At 42.7% G+C, this 27774-nt stretch overlaps 3 protein-coding genes across 5 annotated transcripts; 2 read left to right on the top strand and 1 right to left on the bottom strand.

Annotated features, from left to right (window-relative positions):
* Nucleotides 1–4124: 4124 nt before the first annotated feature.
* Nucleotides 4125–13600, top strand: fermt1 (fermitin family member 1). The gene is made up of 16 exons (XM_034580388.1): nt 4125–4206; nt 5756–5912; nt 6611–6708; nt 7718–7853; nt 7964–8101; nt 9887–10061; nt 10160–10262; nt 10376–10483; nt 11035–11166; nt 11353–11402; nt 11503–11627; nt 12013–12119; nt 12230–12454; nt 12571–12695; nt 12791–12932; nt 13034–13600. Exons 2-16 carry the CDS (start codon nt 5765–5767, stop codon nt 13205–13207), a joined length of 1986 nt encoding a protein of 661 aa, XP_034436279.1. The 5' UTR covers nt 4125–4206; nt 5756–5764; the 3' UTR covers nt 13208–13600.
* A 1886-nt stretch (nt 13601–15486) lies between these two features.
* Nucleotides 15487–22208, top strand: trmt6 (tRNA methyltransferase 6). Its single transcript, XM_034580003.1, has 12 exons — nt 15487–15792; nt 16009–16139; nt 16296–16405; nt 17400–17491; nt 17595–17678; nt 17775–17899; nt 18037–18207; nt 18752–18903; nt 19338–19423; nt 20070–20172; nt 20613–20699; nt 21560–22208. The coding sequence occupies exons 1-12, from the start codon at nt 15686–15688 to the stop codon at nt 21719–21721; spliced, it is 1410 nt and encodes a 469-aa protein (XP_034435894.1). The 5' UTR covers nt 15487–15685; the 3' UTR covers nt 21722–22208.
* Nucleotides 22209–22275: 67 nt separating this feature from the next.
* chgb (chromogranin B) lies at nt 22276–27293 on the bottom strand. Of its 3 annotated transcripts, XM_034580002.1 has the most exons (8): nt 26948–27113; nt 26745–26791; nt 26562–26652; nt 25664–26144; nt 24392–25399; nt 24120–24213; nt 23890–24000; nt 22276–22683 (listed from the first exon to the last, which is right to left on the bottom strand). In XM_034580002.1, the coding sequence occupies exons 1-8, from the start codon at nt 26988–26990 to the stop codon at nt 22603–22605; spliced, it is 1956 nt and encodes a 651-aa protein (XP_034435893.1). In that variant the 5' UTR covers nt 26991–27113; the 3' UTR covers nt 22276–22602. The 3 variants fall into 3 exon arrangements, with proteins under 3 accessions (XP_034435893.1, XP_034435891.1, XP_034435892.1); XM_034580000.1 differs by having other exon boundaries at nt 24392–26144; nt 26948–27293; XM_034580001.1 differs by having other exon boundaries at nt 22595–22743; nt 24392–26144.
* Nucleotides 27294–27774: the final 481 nt, after the last annotated feature.

The raw sequence follows: 27774 nt of genomic DNA on the forward strand, positions 1-27774 counted from the left end.
ATCCTAAGATGAACAACCCCCCCTTGCTCCATCTCACCCCAAAAGCATGGGGCTCAGCAGCATGAATGGGGCATTGTGATGCGTCTCCGTCACGGCAGTGAATGTTTTCACTTCCATTTGATCCGTCGGCGAGGCTGCTAATTGGGTAAGCGTGTTCCCAGGTCACCAGGAGGTTTCTCTTTCCATAAATACAGAAAGCCGGCAAAGGCTTCTACAGATGTTGTTTCCCACCCGCTTCCAAGTAGGTTCAGACCAGCTTCAGGCAGTAGATGTAATTTATTGTGTCTAAAACCACAGTCCAAAATTTTCCCTTCTCTCTCTCCTCATCACTCTAAAAGCTGCATTTTATCATTCTCCCTGGCACTGCAGTAGAGCTGATATTTGTCCTGTGCTTTAGCTTGGACGGTGTGTACTATGTTGCCATTAGAACCACAGGTGTCATGATGACATGGACGTTACTTTGTCTGTACTCCATCCAGGCCTGACAGCTCCAGATGATGTTATTTTCCATGTGTCTGTCCACCAGTGACACAGTTTATGAGGCTCAGGGTTTATTTGTTTGTTTTTGTCATGGAACTTGCATTGCCTCTCCTACACAAGGACTCAAGACAACCTTGTTTGCCAGCACTAAACTCTCAGCTGGAACAGGGAGTTTAGACAGACTCACGGCAGTGTTGGCTGCACTTGATCGGCGAGGTGTGGTAAAAAAATTGGTTACATGTTTGAAGAAACTGTCCTTTAACTGGAGAGTCTAGGGTGAAGTCCTTGTGTTGGCAAAGACCCATCACGCTGAAATGTCCGTGAATACTCACCAGTTCTAGGGCGGTCCTCCTGCAGCTGACTGTGACAGATTTTCTCCCTGGATAGGACAAATAGTTCATCACTTAGTAAATAATAAAGTCCATCAAAAAAGGAGACAACACTTCTGATGTCTTCTAAGATGGCATGTGGTGCTTTTACTGGACTAAGAAATTAGAGGTAGAAAAAAAGTATGACAGCCAGGTCAGCTACTGTTAGTACATGAACAGAGTTACTCAAAAATATTCCATTTGTGTAAATATGCTGATGAAATTGCTATTTCATACCATGATATGAGTTGTACAATATAATGATACATTTTAATATACAAATACAAAATACAAATAACAAAAAGCAACTGGGAGTATCCTAGAATACATTGCTGTCTTCCAGTGGTAAATTATTATATCATGAGATGAAGGGGATGATAAATATTCTTATTGTTAGTACAGATTGGAATGTGTCTCTCCAAACTGGTTCATAAACTTTCTTCACTCCCCTGCTCCTACAACTCTGACATGGTCCGATGGCGCCACTATGTGGCAGCAGCTGAGCTCTGTTCGTATGTTGTGAAAGGTTGTATTGGATGACAGATAGTCTCAGTCTACTAACAACCACAAGACCTCCTCTCATAACCCATTATTCCCTTACCTTTCTTAATTTCAAATTGCTTATTGTCTCTCTAAAAATAAATACATTCGTGCAGAAGGATCCGTGCAATACTTTTAAAGACTGTGTGAATATTACTGCGGTGCTAGATTAAACTATTCTGGTTACAGCAGGACTAATTACTCTGTGATTTTTGCCCTTCAAAAGACCATGAAAATGATGAATCGCTTAAAACAGTCAAAACAGAATAACAGATTTTTTGACTGTTTGACTAAAAAGTGACAGCCTCAACATCATGTGGATTTATTGCATTACAAATATTTGGTTTTCGTCTGTTTGCTTATAGTACTTACAATAGTAAATTGAGCATTTCCTAATTCACACCTGGTTGACACGTGCATTGGAGAATTAATCATGTACAAAGCAAATATTTATGTAATAACCTCCACCAAGGAATTGATTTCTTTCTTTTGCCAGTTAGAGGTTGTCATTTGTCAAAAATACAAACATTCGTATTATATAAACTAACATAACTTGTGACGGCTTTGCTTAAGCTGCCCAATTGCCCCCTACAGACATAATCTCTTTTTTTCCATTTGATACATGATGTCCCTATGTAGTCGAAGTATGCCTTTTCTTTAAGTACAACCAGGGCAAAAATATATTATATGATCTTACCAATAGAAACCAGGGGGTGGCAGGCTTCACACATGGGCTCACCTCATGACCAAGTCACTGAGAGTCCACATCATGCACAAACTGCTGAAGAAACACACCTACATATAAAAAGCTACAAAATTGGCTGTAACTCAGTGTGATTGGCTGGTTATCAGTAGAACACCATTTGTCCAAATGCCAGCCATCCGTTTTACTGATGTGTATTGTAGTTTCATAAGCTCATAATGGGCAAAAGCCACATTCTGGTGATTCATCTTGAATTACTCATTGGGTGGGATGTGGGAATTAAGGAGGTGTGGGCTGATTCATCGGAGGTAAATATTCATCATGTTGTGGGTCTGTCTACTGAATCCACTTGAACTGAAGAAACACCCCTGATAGGATTTTCTCATTTTCATCATAGAGAAAGAATGACAACAAACTGAAGCATTGCAAACTGTACATGTCACCAAAACACGTCTAAATGAACATTAGCATAACCAAGACCTACCTTAACGTATTTAAGATAAGATTAAACTTTATTGATCCACACACCTGGGAAATTCATTTGTTACAGCAGCAGGCAGGTCAAAATGAGGTTGACAAGAGAACAAAAATATTTAAAAAAGGCAATAAAATTCAAATAAAAAAATTACATAAAAAATGCAGAGTACTTCCTACGCAGACTTAGACTGTTCGGTATGAGCACCGACGTCTTTATTCTGCTGTGCTTGAAAGCATAATTAGATATGGAATGGCTTCATGGTTCGGCACTCTCACGATCCAGCAAAATAAAAAATTGAGAGCATAGTAAAAACAGCTATGAAGGTGATGGGAATAAAGGACTATCCTTCCCTTCAGATCATCTACGAAGGTTCTGTGGTCAGACTGGCTCACAGGATCCTTAATGACCCGTCACACATTCTGTTCCTCGAATTTGACCGGTTTCCATCAGGCAGACGTTACAGAGCCTATAAGTGTAAAGCCAACCGCCTCAAGCTCTCGTTCATCCCAACGTCCATCATACTACTCAATAAGGAGACGAGTTGATTCGGTCATGTATCTTAATAACCCTTGCACTGGTCTAGCACATTTCACACTTTGGTTTTTAAGATTTAATGCCAGTTTCTGTTTTTCATCTTGCTTTCTCCTTTTAGTGTTTTATCATTTTAAAGTGTTTTAGGGAAGGTGCAATATTCAACTCACTTTTATTCTGCATTATTATTCTGGGTCTAGCGCGATATGTCCTTGTGTACTGTGTTTTGTTGTTGTTGTTTGTTGTGAAATGTACTATTCTGCAGCTGCTGTAGCACTTTGGCCCAAGACAAAATTCCCTGTGGAACAATAAAGTATATTTGATTTGATTTGATGTACATTATATACACCAAGAAAAAAACTGCTGTATCCTCCTCTTCTATTGTGTCATTGTTGATAAAGACAGAACAAACTGGTCTCAGGTTAATTATCTACTTAAAAATACTATCAGGTTAAAAGACACTGTAAATAATTGAACACAAGAGGTAAAGGTAAACCCAAAGGTTAGAATTTATTATTTGTTTATCATCTGCCAAGGGACAACAGATGGAAATTAGCATTCTTGCTAACTCCAAAACAAATGTTTGTTACACTAAGTACACAGGAAAAACACATATTTTCAAACTATATAAATGTTCTCCAAAGTACAGTGTATGCGCGCACTGTATTGATATGTTACTACATTAATATGTAACGGACAATTAGAATAATAAGGACTGATGAAGAGTGAGCTAACTGTTATTCTAGCTAATTCTGGTGTTTACTCTGGCCATAGTTTTCTGGTGAGGCGGCTAGCTACGTGCAACGTCTGCGTGACGTCATATAGCTAGCTAGCCCTTTATATTTATCTCGCAACGACTACGTAGCCTGAACGCGTCTTGGTGACATGAATGAAACTTGTGTTATGGTGTGTGACCACTGAACACACTCACCTCCACCTCCACCACTTCCTGTTCCCACCTCCCTCCTCCTCCACAGACAGACGCTGCCCTCCAGCTTTACCTGTGTGAACCAACGGGTTGCGTCTGGTGTGTCCCTCCAGGAGGAAGCCTCATTCCTGCGTCACCTCACTCCACAACACACTTCCAAGAAAAACTTTAAATCCAGGTAAGAACTGTTTCACACTTTTATTTAGTCAGAGTTTAGGAGCTTTTATCCATGTGGGTTTGAATAAAGGTGGAGCCTCATGTGCCTGATGGAAAACAATTGTATGATCCATACTTGGGAACGTGTGATGTGTCTCTAATAGACGCGCAGGTCAATGTTTCATTTATATAGTGTTATTATACATAGTATTTGTCTTTGGTGGCTGAACAGCAAAACCTGATACTTGATAGTTGTTGTCACAGGGTTCAGTTTCTCTATTTCAGACCATTTGGATCAGTTTGAAAGATTTTAACAATACCAAAAAATGCACAATGGTTTTAAACACTGTTTTGTGTTTGGTGTGTGTGTGTTGCAAAGAAGCGTTGTTGTCTTTTTACAGCACTGGAATCCTCCACTTGTCACAGTGTAAGTCCGATCTTTCCGCGTGGAAATGAGACATTCAAATGCTTGTATGTATAAATCAGAGATAACACATAAAGATTTAGAATAAAGAACACTTAACACGCCTCCTTTCAAACATTTTGCATTTGATCTTCTGTTTTGTTTTTTACTTTTTCATGAGCCCCAAATTGCCCTCGGTGCACCTTCCATCACCTTTAATCGATATAGTTTGATATTTTAAGAGTGAGCTCATCCCACTTCCAACACACCTCAACAAGAATTCCCTCAGCAGACGTGCAAGCCCGTACCCTGCTCCCTACAGCTGCAAAGGGAGGGCGCAGCACAAAGAAAAGTAGAGTGTGTTCTCAAAACCGAGCCCTCCAGCAACATAGTTTTACACAGTGTACACATACAACAGGCTACCCAATAAATCATACAGGTATATCTGTTAATAGCCCCAGTCTAAAACGATTGTGTGCTTATGACTTTGCATCTCTTTGTTCGCCCGATTTACAGCGTTCAGGTGTGAAATGGAGAGAGATTGGTGCAGCGTGTGGAGATTGTTGTTTTGCATGGTCTCTCCTGCACCAGATTCATGTCCCTGCTCGTCACACATTCCACGGCTCTACCCTCCCTGCTCCTCCTCCACCCGTCTCCGCTTCCTAACCTGGCTGATTTCATCCATTTCTCTCTTTCGCCTCTTTAAACTCCAACAAACCTCCATGATATATGTGTCTTTTAAGTGCAGAGCTGCGTTGTGTCTGTTCTGTGTCCTCCGGAGTCTCATCTCCTTTTCCTGCTGGCACCATCCAGTACATCTGTGTGTTCACTGATATCTTATTCATAAATGTATGGGTTGAGACGAGTACTTCGGGGGCTGCAGTGTGAACCTGCAGAGATACTGCAGGTTGAAAATCAGTTTCACTTAGAGCAGAAGAACTGAGAGGCCTGTTTGTTAACTGCAAGCCAAGTTAATTTGGAAGTTCCCACAGGATGTTGAGAAACACTTAATCCGCTTACTCATGTTTTCACCGCAGATGTTTCCTAACCTTCCGAGGAAAAGCGGCCAAATGACGTCCCCGCTGTGTTTCTAAAAGGGATCCTCCCAACACTCCTTGTGATGCGATATCTAAACCCCCATGCACGGTCTCCCCTCTTGTCTTTTCACAACAGGGCGATGATCACGGCAGAGTATGGAGAGACCTCATGGGAGCTGTCCGTGCAGGTGGATCAAAAAGACGGAGACGAGTCCATGAAATTTAAGCTGAGGGTCAAGGGAGACTTGCACATCGGAGGCCTCATGCTGAAGTTAGTGGAGAAAATCAGTGAGTGTCTTTGAAAGGTTAAAAAAAAAAACTCTTAATGCATTCTGCCTTCTGGGTCTTACTGTGTTTACATTGGGTAGAATCTGCTTTAAATACCACTGAGAAAGACACCAAATGTGTACGCATGTGTAACAACAGAGGTCAGAGACATTAGAAATCAAGCTTCCAGTTGTGGCTTTGGTCCCCAGACTGCTGCCACAACAGGTCTGTTAGTCATGCCACACCCTTATTTGCCCTGCATTTCTCTACACTGCAGTGGCATTGTTTAGTCACAGTGCACCGGATTGTCTAGCCTCAGGGGCTAAAGTTCAGCCGGGATCTGATATCTTGTCACAATGCTCTGTAACCGTGGAGCGGCTAACCTTAGCAAGGTGGTTTAAAGAGCATGAGACATAATAGATGACTAAGTAGCTTGTCATCGGCAGACGGATTTCAGCCCAGCGCAATAACATGATGTCAGGTCGACTCATAATGCCGCACTTTTATCATGGTCAGCCACCTAGGCAACAGTGGGAACAGGAAGTGATTGTTTTGCTAGCTGTAGTAGTGAGATTTCAAAGTCTCAAAGTCCATTTAAAATTGACCAATAAATGTGAACAATGCCTTTAGATTCCAACAACCCGTTCAACTGGATATATGACAGAAGTATGGTACCAATAATGCCAGTATTATAATAGTATGATTGACTTTGTCTGCAGAGGCTCCACAGGACTGGTCAGACCATGCCTTGTGGTGGGAGCAGAGGAAATGCTGGCTGCTTAAGACCCACTGGACCCTGGACAAGTATGGAGTTCAGGTAATATCTCATTTTTGTATTTTACTCTCCACAAAGCAATTAAAATATCCCCTATAAATGTATTTCTACAAATCCATTTGAATGCCAATGGCACAGTTGTATATCCCTATATCTATTCAAAGCCATACATTAAATTCTCTGTATCAAAGCTCCTTAAGGCAGGGAGAACCATCAGTGGTTTTATATAGTCAGCCACCTGTGGAAGCTTCTGAAATCAAATCATAGCTTCATACTCCATCCATCCATTATCTATACAGATAGACGACCCTCAAAGGATATACAGCTTATCCTTTGAGGGTTGTGGGAGGGGAACCGGAGCCAATCCCAGCAGACTTTGGGCGGTGTGCCCTGGACAGGTTGCCAGTGTATTGCAGGGCCAACATACATAGAGACAAACACTCTCATCTATGGACATTTTAGAGTCTCCAATTAAACTAACTGTCTTTGAACTGTTGGCGGAAGCTGGAAAACCCAGGGAACACCCACACACACAAAGGGAGAACATGCAAACTCCACATAGAAAGACACTGGCCGAACCAGGATTTGAACCCAGCTGTAACAAGCTCAATTTGACTAACCACGTCAACACAGCCCATAGCCGTTTGTCGGGTCAAAAATTCTACCTCATGTTGGATAGGTCAAGGAACTATAGAACTCCTGGTGATAAAGTGATAACATAATGTTATTGTGCAGAAAAAAATCTGAAAACAGTTTGCAAATGAATGCAATGCAAAATTCCCCCCTCGAAAATGGGCACACTGCCGAATGTAGGTGTCCATTACATACACTGCATGTGCAAACATCATTTTATACCACATACCGTGTAAATGTAATCTGCTCCACAGATATTTAAGGAATTACCTCTTGGTGTTAGAATCCATGAATGGGGACGTTTACATTAGCCCAGCCAAGGCTACAAAAACTTCAAATCTGCTCATTAAAGAAGGAGGAGAATAAGTATTAATTTTGCTTGGGCGACTCATATGATTTCAAATATTTTGCTCCCCAGTCTGATGCTTTCCTGCGCTACACACCCCAACACAAACCCCTGCTGCTGCTGCTTCCCAACATGAAGACCATCATAATGACTGTCAGCTTCTCCAGTGTGGTCTTCAAGGCGGTGGGAGAGATCTGTCGAGTGCTCGGTGAGTTTCTCCGTCTTTTCTGAGTACATTACCCCTCTCTTCTTTCTGCTTGTGTGATTATTAGGACTCACTTGTCTTCCCTCAACCTTCTGCGTTTTGCTCCATTCCAGGCCTCAGGAGGGCAGAGGAGCTGTCCCTGCTGAAGCTTCCAGATGATCCCTCCAAGAAGAAGAAGAAGAAAGACAAGAACTCAGCAGAGCAGGACATCTGGGACATCGATTTACCCAGTGGGGGAGCAGGAGGCCAAGGTACCGTGAAAGACATGAATGTGTCTCACAAAAGGCCGGCAGCATCTCTGAAGAAATTATACACTAATACTCCTGTATTGAAAAGAGAAAGATGCACTCATCAGAAAACCTTTGAACCTTTGAGGGTCGTGGGACCCATCCATAACAATTTGACCGAATGTGGTCTGGTGTGATCGGATCTATATCCGAGCTAAGTGCGTTCACACCTGATTGTTTTTGTAATCCACTTGAGATTGGATTACAAAAACCACATGTTAATACCAGGTGTGTAAGGGGCCTTTGGCCTTGACAGAGGCGCTCTACTTTAAAGTTTAGATGGATTTGATGAATTTAGAACAAGGGGAGTGGTTCCTAACCTGGGTTATGGGCCCCCTGAGAGGAATGCAGCGCGCTGGCAGGTTAAGGTTAAACTAAAACTGAATAGATCATTTTAAAGGAAAAAACAAATAATATCGGTAGCTGCTGCACTGCATTAATTGATGAAGCCATCAATAATGTAAGAATATATAGTAATAAGAATAATATAATAAAACAAAAGTGGTCTCTATTGCTAGTGTCACTGTCAAGATTCAGTTTAAAGCAATACTATGTAACTTTTACCAAGCAACAGCTCCCTCTGCAGCCACATGTGGTGATTCATTATGTTGGGTGATAAAGTGGTTTTCATGTGGAGAAAAAACAAAGCCTATGACTGTGTTGAGAGGAGCTCTGACTGAACTGAACGGTGAATGTTACCCATGATCCCCGGCGTCTGGTCTACTGTACTGTTCTATGGAACTTATTGGTTGAACTTTCTTTAACTTGAAGGGATTTTGACAGTGAAACTGACTAAATGTAGTCGGCCAGAGATTGCCTGCAATAAGATATAAATTCTGGTTATTGAGGGTGCAGCATATTTAATTTTGTGTTGCTTTGGCTGCAGGAGAAGAAGTGAAAGTAATAATATCCATTTCCAGTACACTGCCTGCTACTGAGATCTACAGTTTTCATCAGTGAGATCTGAAAGAATTGTTTAGTGTTCTTCCTCAGTCCTACGCTGAATATGCAGCTCAGACTTCACTACTGTAAAAATCTATCTAATGAAGAACTTTAATCTCTGCTGCCTCTAAGGTCAGACCAGGTTTTACCTTTCAAGTTCCATCATCCTTTATTTAGTGATTCTTGTCCTCCCTGTCAAAGTTTTATTACCTCCGCTCTGTCGGTTTTCTTTGTTTGTTGGTTCCTTGGTCAGCAGAATTGCGCAAAAACTACTAAACATATTTCCGCAAGTCATTGTTGATGGGTGGAACATGGGCCAAGAAGGAAATCTGTTATGTTTTGGGATGGATCCAGGGAAATTATTGTGAGATAGGTTGCTTTTTATATTTTCACTGATTTTCCCTGGGAATAATGCATTGAACTTAATGTTGGCATTAGCAGACTGCCCTACAGTGACAAATAGGGCTACAAACCTGTAACTACCGCCAATATTCAACTGAAATAATGTTGATTCAATTGGGAATACCGTTTATATGTCTCTTCAACAGTTTTAGAATCTATGTGTAAATGTACTTGGTAGTTGGTGCAGAATTTCAGAGTTCTGTTGGGCCTTGGGAGAGCTATTCGCTCCACTGAGTGTTATTCTAGTTTCTTTGTCTTTGAAAGTTAAAGTTGAAAATTATCTTTTGGTTTCATAAGTTCTTTTGACCTAACACTCATTTTAAATGCTAATTCTTAGCAATTTATGCTGAATCATATACTTTTTAATGCATGCATGCATTTATCAATCCTCTATTTTCCCCAAAGGCTTCATGTACATGACAGCTACCTACGACTCAGAGAACAGGCTGCCTGCGTCTGCCACCAGCCAGTGTTTTGGAGAAATCCCTCTTGCTGACGCTCAGCCAAACTTGCCGCCCGCTGAGTTGGCCAAGATGTACAAGTCGCTCTCGCTAGTGGACAAAGCAGTCAACAACGCAGGGTAGAAACACTGTTGATTCAAAAGTGGTGCTGTTACACAATTTGGATGATATTTTTCTATCCTCAGCCCATATGATTCGTTATTGTTGTGATTGACAGGTGGTTGGACTCGTCTCGATCCCTCATGGAGCAAGATATTCAAGATGACGACAAGCTTTTACTTCGGTTTAAGTACAATGTTTTCTTTGACCTCAATCCCAAAGTAAGTGACCCAGAATTTATCAGAATTTATTTGGGGGGGGAAAAATGAAATAACAAGGACAGACTTTACTTGAAATTTGTGTCTGTGTGTGTGTCTGTGTTTGTGTGTTTTAGTACGACGCTGTTAGGATAACTCAGCTGTATGAACAGGCCCGCTGGTCCATCCTGCTGGAGGAGATAGACTGCACTGAGGAGGAAATGCTCATGTTCGCTTCACTACAGGTAAACACCTCCTCGTCATAGTTGTGAAAATCATTTGAAGGGGATGTATATTGTTTCATACTCAAAGGCAGGTTAGATATGCGAAGGTAGTTATTGTACAGCAGCTTGTCCCCTTTATTATGATTTCCTTGCATTGTCGTGTCAGGGCTGGTCACTGTTTTAGCCAATAAGAATTTTAAATAGTCAACTTGCTCATCACTGGAGCCACAATTTTCCATTGTCAATTTATTGTGTACAAAAGTTTATGATAACTGTAAAGTTTTAGCTGTGGCTCTCACTGTGTCTAAATGTCAGCCGGTCTCAGCTGTTATTTTGCAACCGTTGGGACAGTGATTCAGAAATCACAGTGATTCAGAGGGAGATCAGCGTTGCGCTCACCTACACACTGATGCAGCGGCTGGCTCACAGGGCTGTGCTCCAACCTCCCTCTGACTCACGGCAGCTTTGCATAACCTCTAAAGTCGTGTCGGAGATCTTCATAATGGCTTATACTTTGAAAAGTAAATGTTTGATCAATGTTCTAACAAGTAAAACCTCTCTTTTCTCCTCAGTATCATATTTGTAAACTGACCATGTCGAGTGAACCACTGGACCGCTCCAACGAACCAGAGATAGATGAAGTGGAGGCGGCGCTGTCCAACCTGGAGACGACGCTTGAAGGCGGACACCCGGACAGAATTCTGGTAAACATTTTTTTTTTAGAGCTGCGGTGAATATTAACAGTAATTTCCAGGTTTTCTGGTCTGTTACAGTCGGACACCTGTTTTTAAGCTGAAGTTGATAGCTAGGCCTCTGATGATTGCATGTCTTAACACGGTGATGTAACGAGAAGACACAGGATGATTGACTGTTGTTTGACCCGCCCCCAGGAAGACATTACAGACATTCCAGAACTGGCAGATTCCCTCCGGCTATTTAGGTAAAACCACCTTTGTACACATTTTACTGTCTCACATGAACATGGCCATCTTTTTTTTCTGTTCCGCTTACAGCCTTGTCTTTTTTGTGTCTTAAATCAGGCCTAAAAGACTGACCCTGCGGCCTTACAAAGAATACTGGTTTGTGTTCAAGGACATCACCATTTCCTACTACAAGAACAAGGAGACTGCCAATGGAGAACCCTTAGAGCAGTTTCACCTCCGAGGTTAGTGAGAAGAAACGATCTGGAAACCCTGTTTTAATATCTTTTGTGTTGTTGCGGATCAATAACCCTCAGTTAAAGCAATCTCATTACGTTTGATTATGTGAGTAATTCTTCTCATAGGGTAGAAAACAAAGTTATTCTCATTTCCTCATAATGAATATAAAGTTGTATGAATTCACAGTTTGGATTAGATTGTGGTTAGAGAATTAAATGAATTATATCCCGGTATTGAAATGACAAAGCACAAAATCTAAGATTATGTGGTAATCACCATAGTAACTGCAGTTTTATTATCTATAAGCAGATCTACTCTATCCCACTGCTCTGTATCGGCAGCTTAAGTGAATACAACATATATTCACATATCTTCCTCCTCATTTGACAGGTTGTGAGGTTGTTCCCGATGTCAACGTCACAGACAAGAAGTTTGGCATCAAGCTCCTGCTCCCAGTCGCTGATGGGATGAACGAGGTCTACATCCGATGTGACAATGTAAGGTCCAGCTCCATATCCGTTCGCTCCACAATTTATGAGATTGCATTCTTTGGTAACTGGAATTAGCAGATCATTTTGTCACTGTTGTACTGTTTTACGCTCTTCAGGAAACACAGTACGCCAAGTGGAAAGCCGCGTGCATCCTCGCCTCCAAGGGCAAGACGATGGCCTACAGCTCCTACAAGTCAGAAGTGAGAAACATCCAGTCCTTTTTGCAAATGAAGAGCCTGGCGCCCCCTCCCGGTCAGGCGGCCCCCGACCTCGACACGATGGAGATGAACGCCGAGTGTTTTGTTTCCCCGCGCTACGCCAAAAAGCACAAGACCAAACAGGTTGGTTTGAGGCTCAAACCAAAGAGCTCGACTTTGCCAACAGCCATCAGTGTTGCATCACTGTTATAGTTAGGAAAAATGTTTGCTAAATCTGCCCGTCGTGATTTTGTTTTAAGCTTACAGCTCGTATCCTGGAGGCCCATCAGAACATAGCACGGCTGTCGCTAATGGAGGCCAAGATGCGCTTCATTCAGGCATGGCAGTCACTTCCAGAGTTTGGTATCAACTACTACATTGTCAGGTACGGTGCAGTATATACATGTCTGTGTATACTAATATACATTTAACTTCACTTGAATGATAACTTGAGGGATTATCCTTTTCTACGTGATTCAGATTCAGAGGCAGTAAGAAGGATGAGCTTCTGGGGATCTCGTACAACCGTCTGATTCGTATTGACATGTCCTCTGGCCTTCCTGTCACCACGTGGAGGTTCGCCAACATGAAGCAGTGGAATGTCAACTGGGAGATTAGACAGGTGGGCGATCCTTTCACCTGACTCAGCTGTTTCTGGGTTATTGCATACAGACAGAATTATCTCAGAGACACGAATACCTAATCTACTGCATGTAATTCCAGGTGACCATAGAGTTTGACCAGAATGTGACAATAGCCTTCTGCTGTTTGAGCTGCGACTGCAAGGTGGTGCACGAGTTCATCGGCGGATACATCTTCCTGTCCACACGAGGCAAAGACCAGAACGAGTCACTGGATGAAGAACTGTTCCATAAACTTACTGGAGGACAGGAATGAGATTAGATATGAGACTGTGCTTCTTCGAGTGCAGCTGTTGTTTATTTACGTAGCTGTTACAATGTGAGGGTTCCGTGTTGCAGTGTCAAATCACAGCCAAAGAAAATGTCTTACTGCGTCACAGTCAGAGATGATACATCGTCACTCACAGAACAACAGCATCATTTTTTGTCATCATATATCCTCCCTCAAACAGTGATAACAATGTACCCTGCACTAGAACAATAATGGTGTTGATGTAAATATGTAGTGAAGATTTGTCTTTCTCTCAAAACTTGGATGAACTTAAGATTTGTAAGAATTAAGCTTTTTTTTTTTTTTTTTAAAGGTGAAGTTATGTCCTCATTTCAACAGACACAATGTTTGTAAAAAAAAATATTAAAGGGTGTTTTTATAATTCACTGCTTGTTTTGCATCTGTTCAACCGCTGAAACTCAAACTGAATTTTCTTTTTACATTTAAGGTAAAACTAAAATTTCATTGTGGACATATAATCAGATGTTAATGTGACAAAGAAATGTCGTACTTTTTCTTGAATATCCTAATATCCTTCTTGTTTTCTGGTGCCACACAGCATGAAAACCAAAAAGCTCTGAGGATGTGTCAGATTCTTGAGTGATTTTATGAACAATTTGACTTTAAATCTGCTTTTAGAAACAATGAAAGCTTTAGAGAAATCTTTGAGACATTCTTTGCGTAGAGAAGTCTGATACTTGATTGGCTGCTATTTTCTATGTGGTGGCTGAACCTATGTATTTTTAATGTACTGGTATGCCATATGTTTCACATTGGTAACAACCTAAATTATTATAGTCATAAATTAGTCTGCACTGAACTTCAGCCAGGAGGTTTGAGTCATTCCAACCCACACTGACCATTTTGACTTAACGCAGCAAATCAATGCTACTTTTAGCATGACTGGCAGAGGCTTTTATCCAAAGCGACTTACGAATCATTGACAACACTAAGTTTCACATTGCTATACTTATGCTGTATTTAATTCAACTTCAGTCAAACTTAAAACATTTTTTCCTGACATCACTATGATTTAACCTCTGACTGTCATTAGGTAATTTGAAAATTACTCACAACTCTCTAGCTGTCTCCCAGGCTAGATCATTTATTGCATTTTGATCGAATCGTGTTGTTGTGTTGTGTAGGATGCTGTCTTTTGCTCTTGTCAGCCACCTCACTGCTGCACTGCTCTACACTACACTGTGGGCTGGTTGAGTTGGCACACCATTGAGAAGCGGTTATAAAACAGCAGATTGTGGCCCCATGGTGGGATGACGTGACACATCTGCTGGATTGCATTTCAACACAGTTTATTAACAGCGTTTGGGTGCAGAATAACTGTTAACTGAGCTGGAAAGCAATCCAGCAGTATCAGTGTGTGTAGTCTGTAAACATCCAGCTTGAATTCAATACAGTGTTTGAGAATTTATCACGCAATATTGAACTCTTTTTTTGTATTGTAGTATTTTTAAGAATGCACATCACCCGTTTGCCATCTGTTCACACATTTATGGAACATGTTGTGAAAAATGCAAAACATGTTGAAATATGTTTGGTTCAGTTAATTCTTTCTATAAAAATAAATATGTACAATAGTATATTATTAAACATAACAATGTAATAAAAAAGCATATTTTAACATATTATAACTACTTGCTATACTGCACATAACTTTCCCTCATAAATATGTGAATAAATGTAAAACGGGTGAAGCGCAATAGACTTAGAGTCTAGAATATTAGCTTTTTCATAATGTGATAATTCATAAAAGTCTATCATAATCATCTCTCTCTCTCTCTCTCTCTCTCTCTCTCTCTCTCTCTCTATTTATATTTATATTTATATTTATGTGTGTGTGTGTGTGTGTGAAACATATTACAACTACTTTTTAAAAACATATTACAACTACTTGGTATATTCCATCACTGTAATGCCCTAATCCTAACAGGAAAATACAAGTTGTGGAACCAATCATGCACGAAATTCGTGAAAACAGATACAATTTATGAAAAAAACCCTGGGTGAATATACCCTAGATTTAATATATAAACTAAACTATGAAACTAAGCTATATTCATATATTTCCATCAATTTATCTTAAAATAAAATGAATCTATGTTCAGTCCAGTCCTTGCTTATCGATGATTCAAATTTCTACACCTCTACCTGGCCTCATCGCACTTCGCTCCTATTGGCCGCCGAGCTCAGCGACGCGTCTCCAGCGAATCACAGACGGTGACACTGAAGCGCGGGCGCTGTCTCCACTCTGCAGTCGATTGGCCGTCCTGAGAAGCAGAAAGGTACGCTAACACGTGGGAATAGTAACTCGTCGTGTTTTGCTCTCACTTCAGGGTCGTTTCGTGCCTTCTCCCCACGGTGCCTTGTCCACGGAGACTCAGCGCGGTTAGCTGAAGGCTTCAGTTCGCTGGCAGCTCCGCAGTGAGCCGCTTTATCTGACCGATCATGGCGGACAACGGGGACGACGATGCTCAGTACAGAATCAAAGAGGGAGACTACGTAGTGTTGAAGCGAGGCGACATCTTCAAAGCTATGCAAATACAACCCAGGAAGTAAGTTATAAACTCTGGAATGTAAATATTTTAAATACAAAAGGAACCTCAGATTGTTATCATTTATTAAGATTTCTTGACAGGCAGGGTCCGGGTCCTAGCGAAACCAAAACTGGCATCTCACAAAGTGACGGATGCATGTGACCGTGTTTGAGCTTCACAACACTGCAGCCCTACACAGTGAACTGGTTCATCCCTGGTTTGATTCCCTCACAGGAAGGTGATTTTTGAGAAGCAGTGGTTCTTCTTGGATAAAGCAGTGGGTCATTTATACAGCACCAAGTTTGAGATCCTGTCCGGAGGGAACCTGCAGCCCAAGAAGCCGAAGGACCCGGAGAGTCCTGGTGGTGTGTAACACAGCAGGAGCATTCAGTACACCTGTCTGCTGCCTCCAGTGGCATTTTTCATTTATCTTATTTCCACACTGCATGTGCTGCGAGAGCCCTTGACAACAAGTTGTTCTTTCTTTTCACTCACAAGTTCTTCTCATGTGTCCTTTACAGATGCAAAGGAGGCAGGCACAGACAACAGACACATCCTGGATGATGGGAGATCACAGAAACTGACCAGGGACGACATAGAGACGCTCAAAGAGCAAGGTCTGAAGGGCCAGGTACATCAGCAGCCTTGAATTTACACACGTACAAAGAGAAAATCATAGCACGGACACTTATCAGGTCTGTTTTAATAAAGCTTTTTCACTCCTAGAATTCTGGACCAAGGTCTGAATGAGGGTTCATGTCTTTGTGACATTGTTTACATTTGATCCAGTTAGTTTTGATGTGACATTGCAATTCAGGCAGCACACTATAGACTTTTATATGACATGCATACGTCCTGTCCTCATCACCTAAGTTGGCTGCGTCTACCTAAACTTGATGTTTGTAGACTGGCGTGCGTCTGACTAGTGTGTGTTATCTGCTTAAACAAAGAAAATTAATGAATTGAACGTAAATGAACATTTCATTAATTTTGACGGTATGGATTGTTTCTCACCTCCTCCTCTTGGTTTGCCATAATACAATATCAGTATGGTATTCCTACCTGCATCACAAACGTCAGGTGCAGCTTAGTTCAAATGCATCAAATACGAGTCCTCGCTCAAACATGATATCGTTGGAGGTGAAGAATGCAAGCAATCGTGTGAGCCTCTTCCGCTTCTTTCACGCTTCCCTTTTCTTTCCAGCATTTGGTCCAAAAGTCAGAACTATTCACTATGCACCTGTCACACCTGTTATTATAGTTCAGGCTAAAGTAAAAAAAAAAAAAACTTCCACACACATGTTCTTTGGGCAACGTAGTTGAATTTGAGTTGATCCACATACTCAGTGGTAGTTCTGTTAATACACGCTCTATCGTCAAATAATCTGCAGCTGAGAATAGTCTCCAACAAATGCACTTTTAAATCCTGTTTTGAGAAATGTGTGCTAAAACCTTCAGTTAAAGATGTGTCTGTGGCAGAAATGCCACAGGCAGAGAAGGGAAATCGAAAAGTATTAAGATGCGATCGAGCACATTGCTGGTTTCTGTCTCGTCTTTGGACACTTATCTTTAAAACTATCAGATAAAATTAAGTGTGTTTGTGTGTTTGTGTGTGTGTTCCACAGGAAATCGTTCAGCAGCTTATAGAGAACAGCTCCACATTCAGAGATAAGACTGAGTTTGCTCAGGATAAGTACATCAAGAAGAAAAAGAAGAAGTGAGTCACTTCCAATTACACAAACTCAAACTGTTACGGACTAGGAATAATGCAGAGTGCTGTAATTAGTGTTATCAGCTGTTCCCGTCTCGTGTTCTTCCAGGTACGAAAATACCGTAACGGTTCTAAAACCGTCCTGTCGCATCCTGGCTATGATGTACCACGGCCGGGAGCCGGGGAAGATCTGGTGAGTCAGCACGTGGATCAACAGAATGTGTGAAAATGGCCTTTTAATGAGCAGGAAGATGTGGAAGTAAGATGTGTATGTTTCTGTGTAACGCAGCCACCTGCGGTATGACTCACTCGCCCAGATGTTGACTCTAGCAAACATCCACGCTGGCAGCAAGGTTTTGGTGTTTGAGACTTGTGCCGGCCTCGTGCTGGGCTCCGTCATGGAAAGAATGGGAGGTAATTAAGTCCTGTTAACTCTCCTGCTGTTTTACTTAAAGATACTTATACTTTCTATTGTATTTTGTTCTGAACTTTCTAAACAAAGCCCTTTCTTTGCCCTCTGCGTAATTACCCTCCATTTCCTCCTCATTTAGGCTACGGTTCAGTGATCCAAATGTACCCAGGAGGTGGGCCCGTTCGAGCGGGTGTGGAGAGCTTTGGCTTCCCTGCACATTTCCACGATACGCTGCATGACTTTCCCATCTGCCATGTCAATGCTCTGCTGGCAGGGACTCTGGACACTGCAGCCAAAGACCCATGTGCTGGTAGGACCTCCCTGTTTTTTTAAATCATCTCTCAAAGATGTTTATAGGTTTGTTTTCACATGAAACAGAGTCACTACGAGCAAGTACTGAAATGCCCCCAAAATACCAACCGTTTCCTGGCATTTATGCTGCCAGTGCGTGCGAAAACAGGACAAAGTAACTTCATATAGAAAGATGCCTGTAGTTTCTTACCAATTTGAAAAGTCTCTTCTCAAAAAGTGCCACCATTGTTGGGCGTGTTGGCCTCGCTTCGTCCATATCTTTAAGCTTTTAGAAGACGTTTATAAATATGGTCGAAATACAAGCAGGAGTGTGGACAGAAGGCTCGGTCTGTTCTAGAGAATCTAATGTTGAGCAATGTCTAAATGAGCCATATCAACTGATTAAAAAGTCTTATGTGTTCCTCTGATAACTATTTTACTATTATCTTTGCCATTTATAAACCAAAACATAGACTAGATTAATCTGCTGTTTTAGAGAATAATATGCAGAAAAGGTTGTGATTCATTTTATTCTGACACTGAACTGACGTGTATAATTCCAGATGAGAAGCAGTCCAACACGGCTGAGGAGCAAAACCCGCCCGAGGCAGGACCGCGGGGCAGTCCGGAGGAACAGAGCATGGAGACCAATGCTGGTGATGACACCGCCGCGGACCAGGAGAAAAAAGAGAGGGAGAAACTCAAAGAGGCTAAAGTATGTCCAATATTTACTAACCCCACTTTCATACAAATACTTTACTCATTTACTTTTATGCTTATAATGAGAAGGATGTAGTCATTGGGCACATCTGTAAAACTCAAACTGAGTAAAACCATAATTTGCTCTTAGCGAAGACAGTTGACGTACGTGTGTATTTGCATATAGAGCGTGGAAATGAGATACCACCTATGAACACATGTACTTAACGCTGTCCAGGACAGATGTTGATATCAGGTTTGAACAGGTCCTTGTGTCTATAAAATCATTTGTTGAAAGAAAGACGATCCATTGATGTTTCCTACCTGATATAAAGTTGCCTTTTTATTTGGTATAATCAGGGTATCACCAAGAAATAGAAATGGCAAAATTTAATGTGGCAAAAAAGAGAGTTGGGGCACTGATTTGTTTTGTTTTCTTTCTTTTTTTAGGCTCAGGGAAAAAGGGTGAAGCTGGAGGAGAAGCGAAAGAAGCTGGCAGCCGCCGCCTCCCTGCTGGAAGGCAGAAACGCAGACGGGTTGGTGTCAAATTGTTTATTATTTAGTTCTCCTCCCCTCCGCTGTTCCGCTCTTTTCAGCATCAGCATCTCTCTCTTCCGACTGTCTGGACTGCACCGTGTAGTCAACAACGGTAATTAAAACTGATCCGCAGAGATGAAGATTTGATGAATGATAATTAAAGTAAAGTTAATCATCTCCATAAAAGTCATGATAAATAATTTGCCTTCCTCTGAGCTCACGCACACATTACTGCACGGTGCCCGTACAAGGTGGACAGAGTGGTTGCCTTGCAGTTTCCTGTCATGTTAAATGAAAAGGATTTGCTTCACAGCTTCTGTGTAATTGATGGATGTGGTGTTGTGAGGGTCAGATGAACAAGTATTGATCTGGTTAGGCTGTTAACTTGCCCCCCCTCTACATCATACCAGCCACATCATACACACCACAATAGATTTTCCACATGTTCCTAAATCAGAGTCTTTTTTACCTGACTGTCATCTCATTATAGGAAGTGAAATGAATGTCTGCAGTAGGAAGGCACTAAATCCTGAAGCTTTCCAGTGAGAAGTCACATGGAGAGAGATCCCCTACCTCCACATTTCCAATAACGTGTATTTCACATCAGACATGTTTGCGTGATCATCCGTTTCTTTTGAATTACAGGTTGATAATCGCCAGCCGGTTTCACCCGTGTCCCGTCCTCATGGTCCTGCTCAAATTCCTCTCCCCCTCCAGGCCTTTCGTCGTCTACTCCCAGTACAAAGAGGTACGGTCGTCATGACTACTCGCGTCTGCTCGAACCAACGCTATCGATGTCCTTCACAGAGTTTAGTTTAATTCAGCTGAAGGATCTCTCATTATCTGCCTCTGCACACGGGTTTTATTGCTAAAGAGTTCCAGCGGGAAATGTCCTTATTTCATTACTGCGGCCGACATCGCTGTCCCTGCCAAGGAGTTACAATGCCTATCACGTCCCTGCACTTATTACCTGTATTGTGCTTATGTTGCTAAAACTGTGTGTGTGTGTGTGTGTGTGTGTGTGTGTGTGTGTGTGTGTGTGTGTGTGTGTGTGTGTGTGTGTGTGTGTGTGTGTGTGTGTGTGTGTGTGTGTGTGTGTGTGTGTGTGTGTGTGTGTGTCGAGAGTCATTGCATCTGCGGTCGTCTTCCTTAATGCCTCTTTTTCATTCCCCCCCTCAATCTCTGCAGCCTCTCATCGAGTGCTACACAAAGCTCAAGGAACAAGGTGGTACGGTCAGCCTCAGACTCGCAGACACCTGGCTCAGACATTATCAGGTAAATTAGTTTTTACGCCTCCACGCCAGCAACAAGCTGTGGCCTGAGTCCTTATGTTTTCAGGTTGACCATCTGTCCAAGGTTATATCCCATTCTTCCTTATCTCAGTAACACTTTGAGGGGAGTTTCATTACATCTGTACGACAGACTCAAACTGAAGAAAAATAAGAAAACAAATATCTCAAGATGATAAAGCGGAGCCCTACATTTCGAAGACTCGGATGAAGATGTTAAAAAAGCTTTGGGTGATAAGTGCCGACAGTGGTGTCGATGTGCTTTAAAACAGCAGCCGCAGAATTAATACGTTTACATCCTTCCCTCCGTGTGCTGCGCCGCCTCTCACCAGAACGGGCGGAGATCTCCTGCTGCGCTGTTCATGTGTGAAAAGGCAAACTCCGGAGAAAGTCCAGACTTCTTCGTGCAGACATTCTCTAGAGTTCATGCCTGAAAACGACGTATGCAACAGCGCCCTCCGAAGCCACAAATGGTGATTAATTCTGTCAAACTCTGCTGCTAAAAGCAAGTGTCGCTTTAAGTTTATCATGTCTTTCCCGAAGAATCATGATTGCAGTCCTTCAAGTGTGGATTTACTGGAGTCACCCCTCAGGCCACATCTCAGTCAGTGATATCAGGGCAGGTAATCTACATTTGGCAGAATCAATTCTTTGCGATAAGATACTTGTCACTGCCTCGAACCCCATTATCACAGACCCTCCACAGCATTAACTCCCACTGCCCCTTTTTTTGTACTTTTGTGTTTGCATACTCAAGAGTTTTTTCCCCTTCAGGACCAATGTGTTATTTCCTGCAGCTCTTCCTGTAGAATTAATGCATCCTGACTTTCTGTGCCGTGCCTCTAGGTGTTGCCCAACAGGACCCATCCTCTGCTGCTGATGAGCGGTGGCGGGGGCTACCTCCTCTCAGGGACAACGGTCGCCACGGACCGCGCCAAACCCGCAGGCTCCCAGCGAGCTGATGAACCAGCACCAAAGAGACTGAAAGTGACAGACACTGAGGGATAAACAAACACAGAAGCATCAGATCTTCTAAGGGCACATTTCTAACGGCCTACAGGGATTTTTCCTCCGGGCGCTGACCTTCCTTTGTGCTGAACTGATTTGACACATCTGTGATAAGGGAGACAGAGTGTCTGCTTTGCACACATCAAGCCTCTTCTCCCGCCTTGCATGTTCAGATCAGTGCAGAGGAAGGCGTCATACTAAGGAGTCGATTGTAAGCCAGTTTAGGCTCTCGGAGCTCAGTGTATGTTTTATGGAAGAAACGGCGGAAATAATCATTTGCGTGCTGAGAGAAACTGACAGGTTTGTGTCTCACGCCTCAAGACCTGGTGTAAAAACAATAAGTCTCTCCAGCCTCTAGGTTATAACCTTTTTTTTTTTTAACTTTGTTATCCCTGCAGAAAGTGCCATTTGTTTTATGATCCTGTTGCTTATGAAGCTTCACAGTGCGCTACATCTGTATCTTTACAGAATAAAAAAAGTACTAAAACATTGTCTGAAAGCTTTTTGTTTTTGTTTTTCATCAAAAAAATAATCATAATAAAGAGAGATCTTTGTTTGGTCCCAGAATAACTCCCTTTTATTGAGCACAGACTGAGCAAACTCTTCAGAACACAATTATTCCAATAATCTGTTCCAGATATATATTATGTATTATTTTCACATTTTCTCTTTACATGTATAAACATCAAAACCATTCCCATGCGGATTAAATTGAGAACATCAAAATATCACAAATACAATGATAAACAAGTTGGTATTTTTTGGCAAGGCTCCAGGTTTTGTTTATGTTGGTACACAGTAAGCACACTGAATTGGCAGACATGCGGTAGGACGGCAGCTGCAATCCTCAGATGGCGTCTTCATATGCTGTCCGTCCTGGCTTAAGCACTGTTCTCATGCAGCTTGGTGGCGATTTTCTGGAACTCCACGTCCATGGCTGCTAGGTTTCCCAGATCTTTATCCTGAAAAACACGCAGTATTTATACATGAGTGATTAAATACCATCCATTTTGCTGTCATACCTAAAAGAGTGTGTTTTTGATCATGTGTGGGACATAAATCTGGGGTGAATGAATTGACCCCTTTTCTCTAGGCCTGCTTCACATTTGCCTAATAAGCAGAATTTGTCATTTCAGTTGATAGAACCATTATCCCTTGAGCTGTAGCGCTCTTGAAATCATAAATAACCGCCCATGGGACGAGATGGGGAGGTATCCACGGCCTTTGCTCTCCTTTTAATGGGCACATTACAGTTTGATTGCCCTGGGAGGCTATAATCACGAGATTCCTAGTGTGGTTATTGCAGCAGTCGTGAATGCTGGTGAGTGCAAAAAGTAAAAGTGGGACAAACCAGCCCAGTGAGACTAGAGCACATGTGAGTAATGCAGGAGTAGATTGTGAGTATGACAAGAGTTGGAACGAGTCACTGCCCGGGCTTTTCTCTGGTGTCTCTGGGACATGCTCGTGAGGGACAGTTCTGGATGCCCATTTGCGCAGATGCATATTCACTGATGCTCTGTGGTCGTGAGGGCTAAATCCTGACATCTCCGTGTCAACTGGAGATTTCCATAATGAGCCCGTGGCTGCTTTCCCCCCCCAGTGAAGCTGATTGGTGGAGGGATGAGCTTAATGTCCGCACGAGGTCATTGGGATATATGGTGGAAACTGTTCATGGAAATGGCTTTAGACTGAAAATGATATGTTGTGTTTCTTTTATCCTTCTCTTTCGCCATTACTTTTAAAGTATGTATTGTTTTATCTGCTGTCTTTGGATGTTTACACTATTAATTTGCTTTGCTGTGATCTTTTAAATTGTATTTCCACTCTCCTCTTTGTGAAGCACTTTGTAACAGCTGTTTTATTATCATTATCATTATTGATCATCGATATTATGCAACATGCAGGTGTATCTTCAGGGTAGACTGTTTTATTATAAACTTTTATGATTTGCATTTATACTAAAATGATCAATTTCTGCCTGAACCCTTGCTGCTGCATAGTGCTGCCATCAGCACAGTTAGATCTACTGTAGATATAACTAAGTATTCTTCCTAGACTTCTGTACAGTGGCCTAGTTAGAGCTTTAGCAAAGTCAACATGACAGCGATTGCACCCCCACATCAGCCATAAAGGTCTTTTTCTTCGCAGTTAGTGAGTGCAGTGTTTACCTCCTGCGGAGTGAGGGCTCTCTGGTGCGTGCTTCTCTTTGCAACCTCCTGATTAGAATGGTCGGACAGCTGGTTTATCTTGTAGCTCAGCAACTTGGCCAGGTCGTCCATCTGAGCACATTCAATGCAAAAATGTGTGGTCCATATAAGGATGCAAAGAAACAAAGCAATTATATTGTTCCCGTTTCATACAAGCAGGCAGAGAGTGGAAGTCGTCTCATCACGCTCACCTTAGTTGCTGCGTGTTGATCTGAATCCCTTTTAAACCAGGCGGGATGGTAGAACCCTCTGTAAATCCAGGGATTACGCTTCTCTGCCAGATACCTGAAAAGCGGCTGCAGTTAGATGCTGAACTTTTCATGCCAGTATATGCAGGGATTTGTTCATTTTCACTATGCAAAAGTTGATTTTGATTTGGCTGCTATTACTGAACACTGCAACGTTTTGTGCACTGGGATGCAAAATACAGACATGCACAATTTAAGAGACAAGAGAGGAGTACCTCAGGGCTTCGTCCCTGTCCTTTGCAGCCTCCTCTGATCCCTCTGAAACACCCCTCTGTTCCTCCTCGTCCTCTGATGAGTCTCCACCGCGTTTGTGAAGTTTCTTTTTGTGGTGGTACCGGTGTGTCGGCTTCCATATGCGCTTTTCCACCTCTCCCTCTTCTTTTCCGTGTCTTTTGTCAAACCCCCAGTACTCCTGGCTGCGTTCTCCGTCCGCCTCGTCTCGTCTGTCCTCTGAGAGTTCTTCATCACGTTTGGTTCTCCTCTGGTGGTACCTGCCAGGCCTCCAGTTCCTCTTCTCTCTTCCAGAGTCAAAGTCCCAGTTCTCCTGGCTGCGCTCTTCATCTGGTTCTTCCCTGGCTTCTTCTGAGAGCTCTTCATCACGTTTGCTTCTCTTCTGTTGGTACCTGCCAGGCCTCCATTTCCTCTTCTCTCTTCCAGAGTCAAAGTCCCAGTTCTCCTGGCTGCGTTCTTCATCTGGTTCTTCCCTGGCTTCTTCTGAGAGCTCTTCATCACGTTTGCTTCTCTTCTGCTGGTACCTGCCAGGCCTCCATTTCCTCTTCTCTCTTCCAGAGTCAAAGTCCCAGTTCTCCTGGCTGCGTTCTTCATCTGGTTCTTCCCTGGGTCCTTCTGAGAGCTCTTCATCACGTTTGCTTCTCTTCTGCTGGTACCTGCCAGGCCTCCATTTCCTCTTCTCTCTTCCAGAGTCAAAGTCCCAGTTCTCCTGGCTGCGCTCTTCATCTGGTTCTTCCCTGGCTTCCTCTGAGAGCTCTTCATCACGTTTGGTTCTCCTCTGGTGGTACCTGCCAGGCCTCCAGTTCCTCTTTTCTCTTCCTGTGTCAAAGTCCCAGTTCTCCTGGCTGCGTTCTTCATCTGGTTCTTCCCTGGCTTCTTCTGAGAGCTCTTCATCACGTTTGCTTCTCTTCTGTTGGTACCTGCCAGGCCTCCATTTCCTCTTCTCTCTTCCAGCGTCAAAGTCCCAGTTCTCCTGGCTGCGCTCTTCATCTGGTTCTTCCCTGGCTTCCTCTGAGAGCTCTTCATCACGTTTGGTTCTCCTCTGGTGGTACCTGCCAGGCCTCCAGTTCCTCTTTTCTCTTCCTGTGTCAAAGTCCCAGTTCTCCTGGCTGCGTTCTTCATCTGGTTCTTCCCTGGCTTCTTCTGAGAGCTCTTCATCACGTTTGGTTCTCCTCTGGTGGTACCTGCCAGGCCTCCAGTTCCTCTTGTCTCTCTCATTGTCAAGACCCCAATACTCCTGGCTGCGTTGTTCGTCTCCCTCTTCTTCTGATGGCTCATCGCCACGTTTGTGAAGTTTTTTCTTGTGGTGGTAGCGGTGTGTGGGTTTCCATATGCGCTTATTTCTCTGGTCCTCCACCTCGTTCGCATGCCTTTTGTCTACATCCCAGGACTCTTGGCTACGTTCCTCCTCTGGCTCGTCCCTCTCGTCTCCTAAAGACTCCTCATCTCGTTTGGCTTTCTTTTGGTGGTATCTCCCAGGCCTCCATTTGCTCCTTTTCTCCCGCTCTTCTTCTGCGTTCTCATCTCTCTTTTCCTTCTCGTCACCCAGACTCCAGGACTCTTGGCTGCGCTCGTCCTCTGGGTTTTCCCTCTTCTCCTCCACGGATTTCAGGAGTGCCTCGATGTCTTTCACATCGGCTGTCTTTGTCTCTGTATCCTTGGGCTGAACTTGGACCACCTCCTCATGAGTTACTATCCCGTCCCCGCTCTTCTTGTCCAGCGGGACTTGTTTAACCCCTGTGACAGAGCAAAAGAAAGATCACGAGTGAAGTATAGATCCCTTTAAAATTTCCCTTAGAGACACGTTATGATGGATTTGTCATTTAATTTCAGTCTAGATCAAATTGATTGTGACGGCGAATCACTTCTGTCATATAAGAGAAAATGTTCTCTTGAAGGTAGAAGTGGCATGAAAACTGTGATCATAATAATCTCAATCACTCTTTTTTAATGTTACCAGCTGCTTGGCAAGATATTCAGCGTGACTGTATTTTTATCAGCTTGAATCTACCAGCTCCTCAGTGTGCAGCACATCAACAAACAGCATTCTCCTTAAATGACCTATTTTAAATCTATGTAGGCTACATATTACAGTATTTTAATGTTCTATTCTGAAGCAACATGGGACATAACAGCTACCCGTGCGCTACAGACCTGCTTGGAGAATGTCCCTGCATTCCTGATCCAGCTGAGAGTCCGGTGTGGAGAGAGCTTTGGACAGGACCTCAACCAGGCATCGTGTTACCTGCAAGAAATCAAACAAACTAAACATGCAGCTCCATGCTCGCATCCAGGATTCACTTTATAATCATTGAATTTTATCAGAAAAAAACATACCACTTCTTCTCTCTGACCTTCTTTCCCCACTGGAAGCGCTAGATTTTCTGCATAAGAGGAAAGAAAAAGTATTTAAATGTGACATAACAGAAAATGGGTTTGTCTGCATGCATTCAAATAGAGGAGCCGTCTCTGCCTCTGTCCGTGGTCCTGAACTGACTTCCACTAACTTCAACAGGGAAAAGCAACAGTAATCCACCAACCTGTCAACAGAGCCGCCACCGCAACAACAAGAAGAAGTCTCATGTTGGGGCGAGGATGAGATCAGGGTAAATCCCACATGTAACAACAGCAGCCGTGCCTGGGAGTCCCGTCTCTTCGCAGCAGCAGGAGAGAGCTGCGCTGCTCTGGAGCACCGGAGCAGAGGGGAGCGCCTCAAATAGGCAGGAGGAGTGGGCTGGGGGAGCGTGGGAGGAAGCCTCCAGGCTCACGGCTCCCTTTAGTGTCACGACTCATTAGACCTGCAAGAGAGGGAGAGAGTGTGAGTGGACTGGAATTGCGCACGGTGTCGACATTTCATGACAAGCTCGTTAGAAATCCCGTTAGTGTCACGTTTCGTTCAGGTGATGTGGTTTTAAACTGGTTTTCATCTTGTGTTGTGCGGTAAATGCCACAAGACGCTTGAGGACAAACCAGGAAGATTTGTTAATCCTGCACCATGACTTTGTGTTTATTTATCATTCATCAATTGTTGCCTTTTAATCACAACTTGAGGTTTGATTCTTACAGTTTTTCCCTGGATCCTGCTAGTCCTTGATTATCTTGATTTTCTTAACCATGTATTAATGAGCCTGTTAGTATAGTGCATGTCTATTTGGAATGGGCTTTTTTCTTGTTCTGTGTTGATGCTCTGAAGCTACTTAAGAATTATTAGTGAGTCCTCCTCAAACAGTTCGACAATATACTGTCACTTTGTATTGTTTGTGTGCTGGACAGCTTTTAAAAACATGGGTAGAGTGAAGTTACCAAACTTTTTGTTCATCCTACCTGGTTTATCTGCATTGAAGATCTCATGTTAAAATTTGTAAAA

This window comes from Hippoglossus hippoglossus, chromosome 24 (genome assembly GCF_009819705.1).
Source record: "Hippoglossus hippoglossus isolate fHipHip1 chromosome 24, fHipHip1.pri, whole genome shotgun sequence".
In the NCBI taxonomy this organism is placed as follows: Eukaryota; Metazoa; Chordata; class Actinopteri; order Pleuronectiformes; family Pleuronectidae; genus Hippoglossus; species Hippoglossus hippoglossus.

Bases quoted from the DNA above. Each gene is read 5' to 3' on its own strand.
- fermt1 (XM_034580388.1), top strand. From the start codon at position 5,765: ATGATCACGGCAGAGTATGGAGAGACCTCATGGGAGCTGTCCGTGCAG. The intron at 8,102-9,886 runs GTACCGTGAAAG...TTTTCCCCAAAG, and splicing joins TGGGGGAGCAGGAGGCCAAG to GCTTCATGTACATGACAGCT. The intron at 12,696-12,790 runs GTACGGTGCAGT...TACGTGATTCAG, and splicing joins ATCAACTACTACATTGTCAG to ATTCAGAGGCAGTAAGAAGG.
- trmt6 (XM_034580003.1), top strand. From the start codon at position 15,686: ATGGCGGACAACGGGGACGACGATGCTCAGTACAGAATCAAAGAGGGA. The intron at 16,140-16,295 runs GTGTGTAACACA...TGTCCTTTACAG, and splicing joins GGACCCGGAGAGTCCTGGTG to ATGCAAAGGAGGCAGGCACA. The intron at 17,679-17,774 runs GTGAGTCAGCAC...TGTGTAACGCAG, and splicing joins CGGGAGCCGGGGAAGATCTG to CCACCTGCGGTATGACTCAC.
- chgb (XM_034580000.1), bottom strand. From the start codon at position 26,990: ATGAGACTTCTTCTTGTTGTTGCGGTGGCGGCTCTGTTGACAG. The intron at 26,653-26,744 runs GTATGTTTTTTT...GATTTCTTGCAG, and splicing joins AAGGTCAGAGAGAAGAAGTG to GTAACACGATGCCTGGTTGA. The intron at 22,684-23,889 runs GTAAACACTGCA...CGTGTTTTTCAG, and splicing joins GAGCCCTCACTCCGCAGGAG to GATAAAGATCTGGGAAACCT.